This window comes from Anas platyrhynchos, chromosome 8 (assembly GCF_047663525.1).
Source record: "Anas platyrhynchos isolate ZD024472 breed Pekin duck chromosome 8, IASCAAS_PekinDuck_T2T, whole genome shotgun sequence".
Classification (NCBI taxonomy): Eukaryota; Metazoa; Chordata; class Aves; order Anseriformes; family Anatidae; genus Anas; species Anas platyrhynchos.
In genome coordinates, this window is record NC_092594.1 from 33,287,359 (window position 1) to 33,303,053 (window position 15,695).

The 15,695-nt window shown below is 46.4% G+C and overlaps 1 protein-coding gene across 3 annotated transcripts in view; it reads right to left on the bottom strand.

Annotated features, from left to right (window-relative positions):
- Positions 1-11,713, bottom strand: part of RAB3B (RAB3B, member RAS oncogene family) — a 55,842-nt gene extending 44,129 nt beyond the window's left edge. Inside the window, exons 1-3 of one of the 3 annotated variants that reach the window (XM_027463414.3) lie at positions 11,561-11,690; positions 7,006-7,085; positions 883-1,110 (exon numbers count right to left, since the gene is read on the bottom strand). In XM_027463414.3, coding sequence (XP_027319215.1) covers positions 883-1,110; positions 7,006-7,026 — 249 coding nt within the window. In that variant the 5' untranslated portion in view covers positions 7,027-7,085; positions 11,561-11,690. Of the gene's footprint in view, positions 1-882; positions 1,111-2,898; positions 3,046-7,005; positions 7,086-11,560 lie in introns of all 3 variants that reach the window. The other 2 variants (XM_038183190.2, XM_027463415.3) reach the window with 2 other exon arrangements.
- Positions 11,714-15,695: the final 3,982 nt, after the last annotated feature.

Genomic DNA, 15,695 nt, shown 5'->3' on the forward strand with positions numbered 1-15,695 from the left:
TTATGCAAAACAGAAGGGAAGAATCTTCTTAACTGGTATTGCAGCTGGAGCCCTTTGGTACTTTAAAACACAGCAATCCAAGCTTATGCTTTTTAAACACATCTCGTAATTCGTTAGGACATAGAGGGTTAAACACCATTAGGATAAACACTATGGTACAAATTCAATTTAAGTCATTTGCCAGTATGTAGCATAAAAGAATACCCTTGCCTTCCATAAAAAGGAGCATCACAAGCTATTGACACAATTGCTTGGCCTTGGCCCTCCACTCTTCAGCTCAGGAACTTTTATTTTTTTTAAACTGGGCAAGAAGGCTGTCATTCAGAGTTGGACAAGGACCCATGATGGGGTGCTTGAGCAGAGGAACCCTCCAGCTTACCTGCACAAATTTTCTTCCCGTTTAATTTACCAAGAAGTCACTTCTGTCAAAACAGTTTAAGCACACCTCTGCAGACACATGAGTCACAGGAAGGGACAAGTATCTTATTTGGAGGACGTCAGCTGACAGCAGAAGCTACATCTAGAGATCACTCATTCAGTGCTCACTGAATTTTATCACCTACTAGTGCTCACTCAAAAGGTACTATCAAAAGGCTCCAGATCTGCTTCGGCTTTTGTTTCAGTTTAATAATACACTAACCCCTGTGATTGAAGAGCAGACCAAATCAAGAGTCCCATCAGTCAAGCGAGACAGCAATATAGAGAGAACTTACTGCAGGGATGAAAAAGGCACAGCCACACAAAACATATAAACAAAAATTGGTATTTATACTAAAAAAAAACAAAAAAAAAACAACAAATCCATCTCCAAGCAAGCTGTTTCTTACCATTGTATCTCTGCTGGGTTTAATATAAATCATTTCTGAAAATGCTGGCACTTACCCAAATCTGCAGCTTCACTCGTTTGTCATTCCTATAAACTGTTTTCACTTTGAAGTCAATTCCTACTGTGCTAACGAAGGCTGGTGTAAAAGTGTCATCGGCGTATCTGAAGAGGAAGGATGTTTTCCCCACGCTGCTGTTGCCAATGATCAGGAGTTTGAACATGTAATCAAAATTTTGATCTGAAGTATCTTTCTGCCTGTATCTGGCATCTGTTACTGAAGCCATCTAAGAAAAAATGACAGACATTGAAAAAGAACAGATTTAGGAGCAGTTCAAGCACTTGTCTTCCTTAACTGCGTACCGTATGTTTAACTTATCTCTCTTCTTTCTAATAACATACACACTACATCTACTGAAGAAAGAGCAACACACCTTTAAGTCTTCTTGTAAAGCCCAACTTTAAATTTCTGTTATCCACTTACACTGCTAAGATTTCCAACCCCAAGAAATCCACCTGTTGCACTGCTTTGTATTTAGAAGAGTAACAGATGGCTATTGCAGCTTGCTCAGATATTACTGGGGAACCAGCATTCTCTACCCCAGTGGCAGGGTGCCATTTCTGTTGCTCCGATAACCTGTAGTGCTGCAACCCAAAACTAAAATCTTTGACAATGCATCCAGCTATGCAATTCATTAAGCAGCCACTGAGGCAGGTAAATCTAAATAATTCTTATTATGACTACTAGGGACAATCTGCATTTCTAGCTCACGCACCACCACCATTTTATCCTTTAAAAGTTCTGTCCTCAGTGCTTACAGATAAAAAAAAACCAAAAAAACAAAAAAACACCACACTTTGTTATGAGAGAAGAAACATCAGTTGACAAAAGGAGTTTCAGCTGACAACTTCGAGACCATCTGACACTTATCTACTCTAAAGACTGCAATTAAAGTAAACGGCACATGCATAAAATGTGAGGCTCAGCATGGCTGCAGGCAGCATCCCTAATGGCTGGCTGATCCCTTTTCATTTCTGGGGGATAGTGAATGCAGATAGTGAGTGAGTGCAGAGGAAAGGTGCAGACTCAGAGATTCCTCCTCTTGTGATCCTGAACTGGATTTAAAAAGCACACACATGCAACAAAAGCAGCCAATCAACCAAAAAAAACAATCCTGTGGAATCAAACATCACCACAGCTAGGACTCACCAAGCAACCCCAGGCTGCTGCAATGGTCAGAGCTCTGACATGCAGCCTGAAAAGCCAAGCCCCTACCTTTTCATTTGCCACAATTTTCATCTCTAAGGCTGTTTCTGAATTCCTCCCGTGTCAAACAGATGAAGGTCCTTATAGCCAGCCAGGGGGCTGTGCAAACTGGGGCGATGACAATGCAGGTCTGATAAGCAGCTTGTCTACCAAGCCAGGACGTGCATTAGTTGTGTGCAGTGCCAGAAAGCGAAGTTTGAGCGGAGATTGAAGTCTTTTATTCACAAACATCCACAGAAATAAGTCAATTTTCCCCCCAATTCATAGTCACAGGAATCTTTAGAAACAAAACTCCTACCAACTTCTATTCTCACCATGTGCCCAAACAGTTTCCTTCTTATCAAGGCTCACTCACACATAGGACTTAACCCACCTGCTGAAAAGAAGTTCAAAATTCACTGTATTTAAACAGCTATAAACCAAAATGCTGCCCAAAGCTAAACTGGCATTCCAATTTAAATTCAGCTCCCAACAGAGGGGAAACAAATTGTTGTGTGTGTTTTATTTAAGTTCAAACGGAGCTGTTCTTGGTTTATCTCTGATTAAACACGTGCAACTTTCTCACCCAGGAAGGAGCCAGCACAGCAGACCTTTCACAGATTGCATTAATGAGGACAGCTCTGAAGAGCTTCAGCAGTAGCTCAATATTCAACAGCTGCACTGAATGCAGTCAAATCTTCCCACAAGCAATTCTCTGTAGGATACAATACCACTCTGATATGCAGTCCTTAACTTCAGCTGCTATTCAGCAAGGCTACAGTCCTTTGCAAGCACTCCAAAAAAGCCCAAGTACAAATTTGCCTCTCACCAGTACATCAGAAAAGTGCTCTTCTATTCCTCTCTTGCAGTTCTGAACAGGAATTTTTACAAGGAAGAGCTCGACATCCAACTAACTTCCACATGCACGCTCAGGCCCTTGTGTTCACTGCCTCGGTTCAAATCTTAGCAATCTCAGCTGCAAAAATTAGGAAATTAGGAATTAGGTGATTAGTTGGCTTGTACCATCACCGAGCTGGAAGGCAGGGAGAAGTTGTGAGTAATTTATGTGCCTCATACACATATGTAAGCCCACAAATGCCATTGAGAACACACATGCACTTGATAACAGGGGGAAAAAAACAACTCTACTTCTCCATTCCACTCGCAGAGACTTGGAAAAGTGAGATGCCCTCATCACTGGAAGCCTGGTCATTTTGAGATTTAGTGGCAGACATTTAAGGAAGGTGTTTTCCACTAATCATATACGAATCGATACCTCCTTGCTCTCACTACCTTTGTGGAATCCAGTCGCAAACTCCAAGCTGATCTTTCAAACGAAACGCTGCTGCTTCCATTAACCCCCTAGATTGCTATAATCAAAAGCGTACCTGGCTACAAATGCCACTCTCCAGCCCCAGTTAAAAAAGCAATTACCGAATGTGACCAGCTGGAGCAGCTTTGTTAGGAGCACAATGCAGAAAATAAGATCAAACGCTGCTTGCACAGAGCCCGGCGCTGTTGTCATAGAAGCACAACGCTCGTGCTGAGGATGCTGCGGGTCGCTTCGCTGAAGCATTAAGGCAGCGGCGGCTGGCGCACCAACATCTCAAAGAAAATTCCATCTCCTCGCTTGAGTTTGACATTTCCTTTTCCCCTCCTCTGGTCACTAAAGTGAAACTGGAAGGGCTGCAGTACTAATTACTGGTTGCGGATCATTATTGAAGTTGCACTTGGCAAGCATTTGGGCTGAAAGCCTTCACGGGGCTGCCCTGAACTCGTGGGATTCCTCAGGCCAAGTCTCTGAGACCCTTCCCTCACCTACTCGGTGTCCCACCCCTGCCCCAAGCTCTCCCTTGTTACTCCAGCACTAAGGGCTGTGCACGGAGCTGGTTTGGCAAACAGGCAGATCCCAGATAAAAATAATTCCTCCTACAACTTCTCCTGTTTCGCAGGGCTGTTTTTGAAGTGGGTTCAGCTCCTGCTCCAATACAAGCAAGGGAGCCAAGTGGGGGGACGGAGCGGTGGGAAGTGATGGCAGTTGCTATGCTACTGAGAGGAAGGTCCCCAAATCGCCTCTCCTGCAGGCCCTTGGCAGAGCTTCAGCCTCGGCAGCAGGGAGAAAGCCACGGTTCACGAGCGTCGGTCACCTCCCATTGAGCTCGGCAGAGAATCGCCACACAGCACCACACACCTTGTCCTCCACAAAGATGTCCTGGTGCGGCTGCTGCGGACATAAATCGTGTTTTCCCCGTGGTGAAAGGCTGTTCAGTTAGCAACACAGACCCCGTACACAACTACCTCTACTCTTTGCTTAGGACACGCCACGCAAACCAGTGTTTCTTACCAGAGACCAAGTCACCTACAGCTGGAGCACAGAGCGCAAGAGGGGCTTGTGCTGGCTCCAATTTAACTGCCGTGAAGTAATCCTCAACAAAATGCTGCTAACAGAAAATTTGGCTATGTTACAGAAAGCTCCTTACGCACAAGAAGAGAAACCTGCCCATGAGATTGTCGCTGAGAACTCTCTGGTGAGACCCTGCACCCTGTTCTTAATAGGTAACAGCATACAAATATCCACAACCTGTGCTCCCAGGGGCTTCAGCGATGGGAACAAGGCCTTAAACACACCCGTTTCGTGGAAGTTGTGTGAGAATAGGCAGTTATGTAGCTGTAAGTACCTCATTATTCTCCTGTTGAGGAAAAAGCCTGCAGCGTGAGCTCGTCTTTTGTTAGCCAGAGAATTCATGCAGGAAGAGGATGCAACAAATGCTCTGAAGCAATAAAATCTTAATCAGAGCTTATTAGGCACCAAAGAATACCTTCCACAGTTAAGGTGTCTCTCCTGCCTTTATTCCCTACTTTGCTCTAATGAAATTTAAAAAAGGAGCCTCTCACCCAAGACACCTCCCTGGGAAACCAGCCTCCACCAGTTCCCATAATCACTGACATACGCCGTATAGGTGGCCTCACACAGCTGTGCTCCTTGATTTGTGACTGATGTTGTGGTGAACAACCTGTTCTGTAGTGCAACACGAACCATCAAAATGTTACTGCTCTTACGAGCCAGTAGAAGTGGTCACTACTGCCCCAGTTCTGCAATATTTACAGCCTATAGATATCTGCAGTGAAAAGTGGTACACACTGGGTAAAGTTGATGGTGCTGCCTAGAAATCACCTGGTATATCTTGCCATAAATTTATTTCCAGGAAAAAAAGAAAAAAAAAAAGGAAAAAAATGGACTTCGAGTGTTTCCAGTCCTTATTATTTTGTCTATGAACTAATGGAGGGCTGGCACTTCTCTATCTTACAGACAAAACTCACTAAATCTGATCACTATTTTGGAAGAATAGACATCTCTGTATTAGCAACTGCACGTGCCTGTTCACAGCCACGGCTGTTTCCATGTCCCACCATCTCTCACAACGTTGCAAGGCAGAAGTCTGAACTGCCTTTGGCAAAGGGTCTCCTCGCCTGCTGCCAGGCACCTCAGTTACCAGCAAAACACAGTCACATCAGTGGAACTTACACTTAAAACTACACGGAAAGAAGTATCTGCATTTTCAACGTTATCACTCTGTATGCTGTATATTACACACACTGTGCATTTCTAACAGTGACAGCATCCCTTAATATTTGTAACTACTTTCTTTTTAAAGCCAAAACTGAAATTTACCACAAATGCTTTGTATTATGTACCAGTGGCAATTTAAACGTGAATGTTTAACTGTTTCATCATCATTTGCTAGCACACATACATTTCTTTCCTTACCCATATAATAGGGATGACAGGGCCGAAACTGCCACTTTGTATTAAGAGTCAAAGACCTTACAACAGCATGCTACTCCAGGCTGGTTCCAGCCCAGCTTCTTCTGCTCAGCAACTGAGCCTCCACTGCTTCTCCTGACGTAGTATTTTACTCCCTAATGGAGCTGCAACTGGCAGGAACCATTCCCTATTTTAGAGTCATAACCTCCTCTCTCTTACATCCTTCTTATTGTTCCTGAGCTCCAGCACTCAAGATCAGGCAACAGAGAAGAGACAAAGAAGGCGACCGTTGTTTGGAAGGGGTAAGTGGTGGCAGCATGGAACAAGAGAAGGGGCAAATCACAAACACAGCTCCACCTGTACAACTCCTCGCCATCCACAGCCACTGACAAACGTGGAAGGAAAAAAATATTACTAGATACACTCTCTTAAAAGCAGAAATAATGAGGAAATTAGGATTTCTACCTAATAAAGGTAGAAAAAAAGAACATGGAGCTAAAGTCAACACGCAGAGCTAAAGTCAGACATCCCCAGTCTGCCAAGGCTCTCAGAGAGGCACAGACAGGAGCACTGGGGACAGCTCTGAGAACGTTGCAACTGGTTGTAGAAACCATTCAGTCAGTTACACAGTAGGAAAAAAAAAAAAGAGAAAGCAAAAGATTCCTTTATCCCTAGTATGTAGAGTTCTGTAGTAATTCACAAGAGACATTATTGACATGCAGCTAACTTCTTTTCAAAAGAGCTAATACCTTGTGTTTTTTCCCCAGAAGTATTACAGCATGTCTATATTAACAATTTCTAGTTGACAAACTACACATCGAAGTCAATTCTCCACTGAGAAATAATTTAAAAACACTCCTTTATGTGCTCTGTCATCTGAAAAGAAAACCAAAACTTTTTTTGATTTTCAGGAATTAAACTAAGTCCTGAATCAGATCTCTATCTACTAATGACTTTTTATTGTTGGTTTCTGTGGGGTTTTTTGTTTGTTTTTTTTTTAAAGCCAATGTACACTGTCCTGAGACTAAAGCTCATAAAGGAAATAAGGCCATGACCTTAGCGAGTCTTATACAAATACTTGTACTACAAGAGAGATTTACCAGAAGCAGAAAACATATAATGAGCAATTAACATAACTGCTAATAAGTATGGCAAGCAAGTGATAGTTACCAATTTAGATCTATAATCCATGAGACAGATGGAGGCTTTGCTGTGAGTTATATGAATCAAGAGTGGTCACACTGCTGAACCTGTGATGTAGAAGCAGAAGGATTACAATATTTAAGACAAAGATGGGTAACAAGAATATTACAGAAGATACTAATGGGTGGATAGGTTAGACTGGGAACACACTGCTGGGGAAAGGTCTGAAAGTCCTTCATGGAAGGTAACGGGGAAAGCCCTGTAGTGTACAAAGAAAAAAGAGATAGTACTCGAGTTAGTAAGATAACAGTAGACACTTGAAGCCATCAGTTTAGAATTTATTACAGAGAGAGTATCTAGATTAATCTAAATTTTACTTTCCAGAGATATTCTAGAAGGGGATGCAAAACCTCAGTTAGGAATTGTTACACCCTCATCACAGAACGGCAGCAAAGGGAACAGAACCATGGAGGAGCTGAAATACATCTCCATGTATTTCTGTTCCACACAAAGCCTGGGTCAAAGTCTACTGCACAGCAAATGCCAATTACAACAGGACGTGTAAACGTCTGCAACCCCACTTACAGCACATCCATATAAAAATAACTGCCTTAAAACAATAGTTGTGCCAGATATAGAAGGAAAAAAAAAAACAACAACAAAAAAAAAAAAAAAAAAAAAAAAAAAAAAAAAAAAAACACAACAGAATTCAGTCCTCATTTTCATGTTTAATATAATCTAAATGCCAACTTCAGCTCTGGTGCATTTCCTCTCCATCAGACAAGTGTGAACCCCCACTTGTTACCATGACTTATTTTATGCTGCCTTGTGGAGGCTGCTGAAGCACCCAGACAAACCCAGACCTCATCTAAATAAGCTGCAGCCACCAATTCTAGGTAAGAATTTGGATCAGACAAGGACAAACCCTTTCTCACGATCCACACAATTGACAATCACCTCGCTTGGCACACAAAACTGCACCTTGCTCTTGCCCAGACTACTCCACATTTTTCTTGATTACGGTTCCCTGTGTTCTCCCAGCCCTGGCCTCCGCAGCAGGTATTTCTGTGACCACCTCTGACTCTCACTTCAGCACTGTCCACAGTTCCAGGGAACTTGGTTTTGAAGCTTCATCCAAATAACTTTACTGCTAGATCCAGAACAACAATAAGTCAACAGCGGAAACAGAAACAAAAGCCACTGTTTTGCTGCTTTAGAAATGTCAGCCCCTCATCTTGACAGTAAAAGCTAAAATTGATTTATTAATGAAGTCTTCACAATTAGATTTTTGTAGTGGACTTAGGCTGGAAACCACATGCTGTGAATGAGTTCAATATATGCATGACAACTGAAGAAGAGAAAGCTCTAAACTATTGCTCATTCAGATTTGGGAACGCAAGCTTTAAAAAGTGCTGCAAATGTTTTGAGTGTGGAACAAAAGCCGAGAATCGGTGGCTATCCTCCCTTCCCCATCAACTCTCTTAACTTCACAACCACAATTTGTCAGGCAGCAGGCTGAGACTGTTGTCAGAAAGACTTCCTTGAGTCAAACATCTCTCTGGGTGTCTGGAGCCATGCCTCGCCTGTTTCCTGCGTAATATTCAACATCCTTAATGTCCATTTCAGAGCCATGGCAAAACTCTCAGGAAGAAGAAATTTATTACTCTATTTTTACAGTGGGAAAAAAAAAAAAAGGAATGTAGTAAGAGTTTCCACATTGTTCACATCGTTTACTCTCTGCTACGAGTGTTTTCTTTGTGGCTCTTTTAACATCACACAGGTTCCTGCCTGCTGGCAAACACACTGCTCGGAAGGCACAGAGAACACCATTTAACGGCACAGGGATATCCCCTTCTGCAGGGGAACTGCTAGCTGAGCCTGGCTAAGCTCTGCCCCAAAGGATGCAAGAGACTTACATCCTCCTTGTGCCCTAGAGAGCAGCTGCAGGGAAGATTTCCCCAATTCCCTTTATATTCCAGCAAGCCTGGAAACCAGAGGAGCCAGGCATTTCCTGGAGCTGCGCTGGGACACAGTGAAGTTGCCACGATGCCCTCCCACTCTGCCGGCAAACAACGCCAGTTCAGCCACACGAGGGAATTCACACTGCTTGGAGCCACTGGCCGGCTGTACGCTGACTCAGACACCTGTCCCACAAGCACGCAAGAGACATTTGCAGATTTTCCTACAACACCAGGTCCAAAACCTTCCACCTGCATGTAAAAATCAGAACCGAATCAGGTGACAGGATGCTGGCCTTGTCCTGTAGTAAAATTCGTGTCGTGGAGACAGGGCCAGCTCAGAACGCCGCCGCGATGCCGGTGAACTTTGTCTGGCTGCCTACTGGCCCCAGCCTTGAAGCTGAAAATCTGTGAGGGACACGTTACTTCTTTTCTCCGTGCTACGCTGTCTGTGCTGTGAGGTAAGCCAGCTGCTAACGCAGATTACAAGTGCCCTGACAATTCCCAGGTTTAACTAGCTAACACTCCTGAACGTACGTCTTACTGCTTATGTCAAAGACCAAATACGACTGCGCTGCAGGGAGCTCAGCAGGCATTAGAGGAGCTCACTAAGTACCGCAGAACTTTAACCAGCGTGTACATGAAGTACAGCTGAAAGGCTAGCTCGGGACAGGCTCAGTTTTAGCCATTGAGACGTGCCTCCTGCAAACACCCCCAGACAGCACCCCTGGCCTCCCCGGGAAGGCTCAGGGGACACGCATCCCCTCACACGAGGACCTGCTGCCAAGCAGCTCACTCATCCCCCCTTTTTGATCTGAGGCTGCATCAGACCATGGCAAAATGGAAGTAGGAAAAACACCACAAAACACACAGCTCAACTCACACGGCTACTACAGGACAGTGATGGTTAGCGTGTTGATGAATGCACTGCTTTGCTACGCTACCTAAGGCTCAGAAAGAAATACTGCTATTAAAACCTCAAAACATTAAGTCTTCTCAACTTGTTACTTGATAACATGTCAGATCTGCAAAAAGGGCGGCACAGTTTTGTCAAAATTGCAAAGGAAGTCTGATTTAGAGATTGGTTTATGGAACTCTTCTGACTTGTAATACAAATTGCCCTGATAAAACAGAGTCTTGAAGGCAGCGATCACACCACGGTCTCAGTAAGTGCATATACAACTGTCTCCAGGACAGCGAGCACAAATAACAGGAAAGAAAAGCTTTTTAGCTACACGCTCACATACAGCAGTATACAGATCCAATTTGCAGCCTGACAGAACTCCCATGATCTGCATCGAGATACAAACACAGGAGTCAAGACTATGTTCCACTGATATCTTTAACTTGGGATGGAGGGGAAGGAGGGAAAAAAAAAAAAAAAGAAAAAAAAAAAGAGGTCTATTTTAACCCAGGGCTAGCCCAGGCTAGTATGAAGCCCCACAAAGAGTTATCAGCAGAAGTGTGGGTGCAGCACTGGGTAAGGAGTGACAAGGAACAAGGCTGGAGACGTTTGAACCAGTTTTGCCACCAAGAAAGTGTGCACAGAAACATGAATTAAAGCTCTGCGGTCACAGTCTTGGGCCAAGGGAAAATTCACATTCAAATTAACCTTTTTTTCTCTTTTGGGTCAGGTTAGTCTTAATGGAGGTCAGCTCAACCTGGTTCACTGCACAAACGTGCCGTGAAGAAGGGAAGGACAGCACGAGGAAAGAACCTCAGGAGGCAGAGATGGGAACGACAGTGGTGGTGTTGGTGATGCCACCGGGATCCCACAGCACAACACCACCACAGGCATCATATATCCCTGCTTTGCTGCTGGCACACTGAGAAAAAAAACACGTGGCCTCGGGACAGGCGGCAGCAAGACCGCGTATTTGGCACCGTGTGAAGTGGAGGAAACGGAGAGTTGGTGCTTTTAGTGAGTGAAGCTGGGATGATCGATCTGCTTGGGTTCGTGTGGCGGGCTCGCTGCCTGCTGCTGCCAGGCGCCGTGGACACACCAAGCGTCCTCCTCCTGTGCAGTGGGTGAGGGACACACGGGTGCTCCGCGGGCCACCAAGGCACAGCCAGCACCTTGCCCTTCCCACAGCAGCACCAGCAGGACCAAACCCCGGCCGTCTCACTGCTGGGCAGTTTTGAAGCGCTGCCGTTCGCCCAGCAGAAAACATCCGTGCAGAATGACAGGAATTGGCAGGGCTTACGCACCAGCTGGAAAACAACCGGGGAGGCCACAACCTCCAGCCCCCACCCCCCCCCCCCGCCTAGGTTATTTAAAAGATAACGCAATAATCACCTTTAATAAATATTTATTTTAGAGCTGGGGCTGCATTTGGGTTCTCCTCACGGTTTCTCTAAGGGGGGGGGGCTGCCCTTAACACCCCGCGGGCACCGAGCCCTCAGCCCGTCCGAACCGGGCACTGAGGGGCTGAGGGGGGCGAGGACGAGGGAGGAACCCGAGGCGAGGCGACGCCAGGCGCCTTCCCGCCCTCCCGCCCCGCACGCGAAGCCTGAGGGGACGGCGCCTGAGGGAACGGCGCCCCGCAGCCCGCCCGCCCTCCCCGACGGCTCGGACGCGCCCGTTACGGGCGGAGGGAGCCCGGCCGCCGAGCCGCGTCTCTTACCTGGGGCGGTGGCGGCAGAGGAGGAGGAGGAGGAAGGGCAGAGCCGAGCCGAGCCGTGCGCTGGTCCCGCGGTCGTTGCAAGCGTGGCGGGAGCCGCCCCCCCGCCGGCACCTGGGGCGGCCCCGAAGGCGGAGCTGTGCCGGGGGGGGGCACCGGCAACGCCCGGGAGGGAGCGGAGCCGCCCCGGTGGGGAGTCCCGGCACCGGGCTGAGGGAGAAGCGTGGGGACAGGGGGAGGAGTGAGCCCCCGAGGGTCCCGTCAGGGCTCAGGGCGCTGCTCAGCTCCTGGAGGGGTGTGAATCCCCTCACGAGCCCTCGAATCTCTTCAGGAGCCTCCGAATCTCCTCAGGAGCCCCCGAATCCCCTCAGCAGCCCCCACAGCTCGGGATGCGGAGAGCTTTGTGCTGGTGGGACCGTAACTTGCAGTTCCTGGTCTTGCAAGGGCTTCAAGAGGACGTTTCTCTTCAGTAGGAGTGTTGACTCTGAAGCCTAGTGATGGCATGAACTACTGCACTGTTATTGAGGAGGAAAAACAAAATGAGGTGGTAGCTGTGATCTCCCTGAATTGCTTGTCTGAAAGAGGTCTGACAAAGTGCTTAAAGAAGACCTTCCTGTATTTAAAATCCTACAGACAGACCCCAAGTTCAACCTCAGAGACTTGATTTCTGTTGTGACCTTTCTCTGGCTGGGAAACCAAACCAGCTCTCAGGGATGATCCCTGAGAGAAAGCAAACAAAAATTAATCATGAGTGTTTTAAACACCCCTCTGGCATGACTAACGAGACACTTCCTAAACAGCCAGCCAAGACAGCAACATGTGGCTTTAAGCAGGCACCTGAGCACGAAGAACAGGTTCTTGGTTCACGAGAACAGCTCTTGTCAGGGAAGGTCAGCACAGGAGCCACCTAAAGATTCAAGAACTGCAAAATTGCAGCCTCCAGGGACCACCTCTGATCTTGGGGCTCTAAACCGGAGCAGAGATGCTGCTGTGCCCTCAGCACATCGCTCTGAGTGCTGTTCTCTTCCTGCCCCATCTCATCGTGGTGGGGTGTTTGGTTTGGTGTATGGCACTTTGGCTCGGATACTGCCCACACTTTGCTTGCTTCTTGCATGTAGAGTGATCTGAACTGACCATCGTCAGACTGGCTTGTAGGTCAGCCAGCCCTTGGATAAACTTCAGCTTTATAACAGCTCAGCCACTTGAAAGGAGTCTGTAAATTACTCTTACTGCTACGATTTCCCCAGGGTAGCTGACCAGTTAACAGTTTGGTGAGAAGGTAGGAAGCCAGAGAGCGCTGCAGTGCTACATACCTAGAAAACATCCAAGGCTTGCATTTTAGGAGCAACACAGGAGTGCTGCAGGGAAGCCTCAGGAAAACCTCTTCCCACTGCAGATCAGAGATGCCACGTGGCTTCTTGATTTTACTCAAGTCAGAGCTATTTGGCAGGTGGCTCGGGGCACAATTCTACCCAGCATCTAAATGATTTCCTACCCTCCCCTAGAATGGCAATGTTTAATTTGCCATCGACACCACAACAAGAAATATTGTTATATAAGCCAGGACACAGTCATGAAGAATCTAATCAGCCCTGATTCAAGCCTTAAGTGAGACATCAGCTTTGTGTAGGCAACTTGACATAATCAATACTATAACAAAACCCAAGACTCATTAGAATAGTTATTTCAAAGACATCCTGTCAGGCTTGACACCTGCAGAAGTCTTTTTAGCTCTCTGCAATCCTCTCATTGCTCTGGGAAATGTTTTCCACCTTTTCCAAAAGCCAAGTTCCACACTACCCAGCATGATGTCTGCAGCGATGGCGCTAATGCTTTTTCCCTCCATCTGCTGACTGATGCTCAATCTAGAAAGCATTGCAAGCCAACAGCCCTGTAAGGTACCACCATGGAAGGTAAGAGGTCATGGGCAGATATCTCCACCTTTGAGGGGTGGGACACATAAAGATTTAGGCTTACCTGGGCATCTGCTTAGTAATCACCTAATTTAACAACCAGGAACAGCAGCCACAGCAAGCGCAGGGGCACTGTGCAGCCTACTTCCAAAGGCACTTCCAGACTTCACGCTCTCTCTGAAATGCCAGTGTTTATGTCCAGCTGCACTGGAGGATTAAATATGCCCTTTCTCAGTCAGGGTTCACTGAAAGGAGGGATGCACCCTGGTAATTAGAGGACAGAGGAATTTGTAGTGATTGTTTTACAAGGCTGTTTTGGGGTCTATCGTTCAGTTTTGCCCTGTTTCTATAATTTATGGAGAGAAAATTGTTTGCTCTTCTAGTGCACTTTCCTTCTAGGATTTGATTATGTGGTCATCACTTGCTTACATGGCTTCCAGTAAGGGAGTTCTGTATTATTTTAGATTTACTGGTGGCCAAATGAAGACAGGGAATGGGAGAGAACTCCCACAAGCACACGGAGTTGGAAGGGAAGAGCAGATGTTACACTTTATCTTGTTTTCTGACATGTGGATCTCCCTGACTCTCTCACAGCAGTTGAGCAAACATATTTATCAAGCATGATATGCATACTCTACTACTCTGCCAGTGTTTCTAATTCAAGTTACTGCATCCACACAAAATGCAATTGACCTAGAGAAACAATTTTAATCTCTTCAGTTCCTTCGTTTCTCAAAACAGTATTTTATTTATGACTACAGCAAGAGCAGCACCAAAGCACCTAAATCAAGGATGATGGCCTGCTATGTGTGATGCTGTAAGCAGTAATAATGCTAATGACCCTGGGTTGAAAAGGCTCATTCTCCAAACTCATGATAAGCTCTGGTCACATAGGAAAAACAGTATATCATTGAAGCACAGTTTGCACACAGAGCAATGGCTTCAGCTCATTACCAGCTGTTGTCTGGGGAAGCTGGATGAAAACATGCCAGTTGCAAGAAGAAAACTGAATCATATTCATTTGAATAGGTAGCACACATCCAGGCACTTCCTCACTTCAGTGAGGAATAAGCAGCATGTATGCCCCATGCTGTCTCTCCAAGAGGTGTGTGAATTTCATCCTCTTCATAAGAACTAGTGCACCAAAATTCCTAAAAAATGTCATTTGCAAATGGATCATACCAGAAACTGCACAATAAAGTGACATCCAAATTTGCCTGTGCTGCCAACAGAGTTTCTCTTATGCACAGCATGTTATGTTGTGTCCTGAAACATGCTCAGAAAGCAGGCAGAACATCTGCAGTTCTCACCAATTAATATTTCTGCAGCACTTCTACCTCCCCCATACTGTGCTTGTGCTAAATAGCTCAAAAATGAGTACATACCAGTAAACAATCCCTAACCAGCAACTGGTTACCTACAGCCTTAGCCAGGCACAGTCCAGCCTGTGCTGCCCTGAAGCCCAGCTCCACAGGCCTTCATCCCCTTCCCTGGGGTGGCAGCAATGGCATCATGCCCTTCCGAGAAGGGGGAAACTCTAGCAAGTTGTCTCCCTTTCATCCCATCATCGCAGAGACGTGGGAAATGGAGGAAGAGTCACCTGTGTTGGTTGGAAGAAGGAGAACACGGGAGCAGCTCAGAAATGCTCAATTGTTTTTACAGCAGCCACCCCTTGGTGATCCTGTGCCCAGGACGTACCCTGCCTGCTCCCTGCACCTTGCTTGATGGGCTGCTCTGTGCCTGTCCCAGGACGAGTGCCAGCACCAGTGGCGTGTCATGTTTCCTGCTGCTCTGAGTCACAACCTGGAACGCTTAAAGCACAGGTCAGCCAGTTTCTGCTTCCAGGGTAGTTATGAATGGAGAAGCTTGGTCTCTTCCTCCCTCTCTCTCTCTCTCTCTCTTTCTTTCATCCCTAATCAAAGCAATCTAGCACCAATTTAGCCATTACAAAATGATGCTGTATTTGCCAAAACCTGAAGGAGACTGCAGAAGCCTCGCACCCTGTCCCCTCTGCCTGTGACAGGTGACAGGCCACAGGAACTGGCTGGCAGCTGAGATGCCTCCTCCTCGGCACGCTGACGTGGTGGCAGCGGGCTGGCAGCACAGGAGTGAATCACCACCTCTTCTAGGAGTGGTGTTCCCCAGACAATGGCAGGCCTGGAAACTGCGTGCAGCCACTCCTTACGCTAGACAAACTTTGAAAGGAAAAGCAAACTGAGTTTATT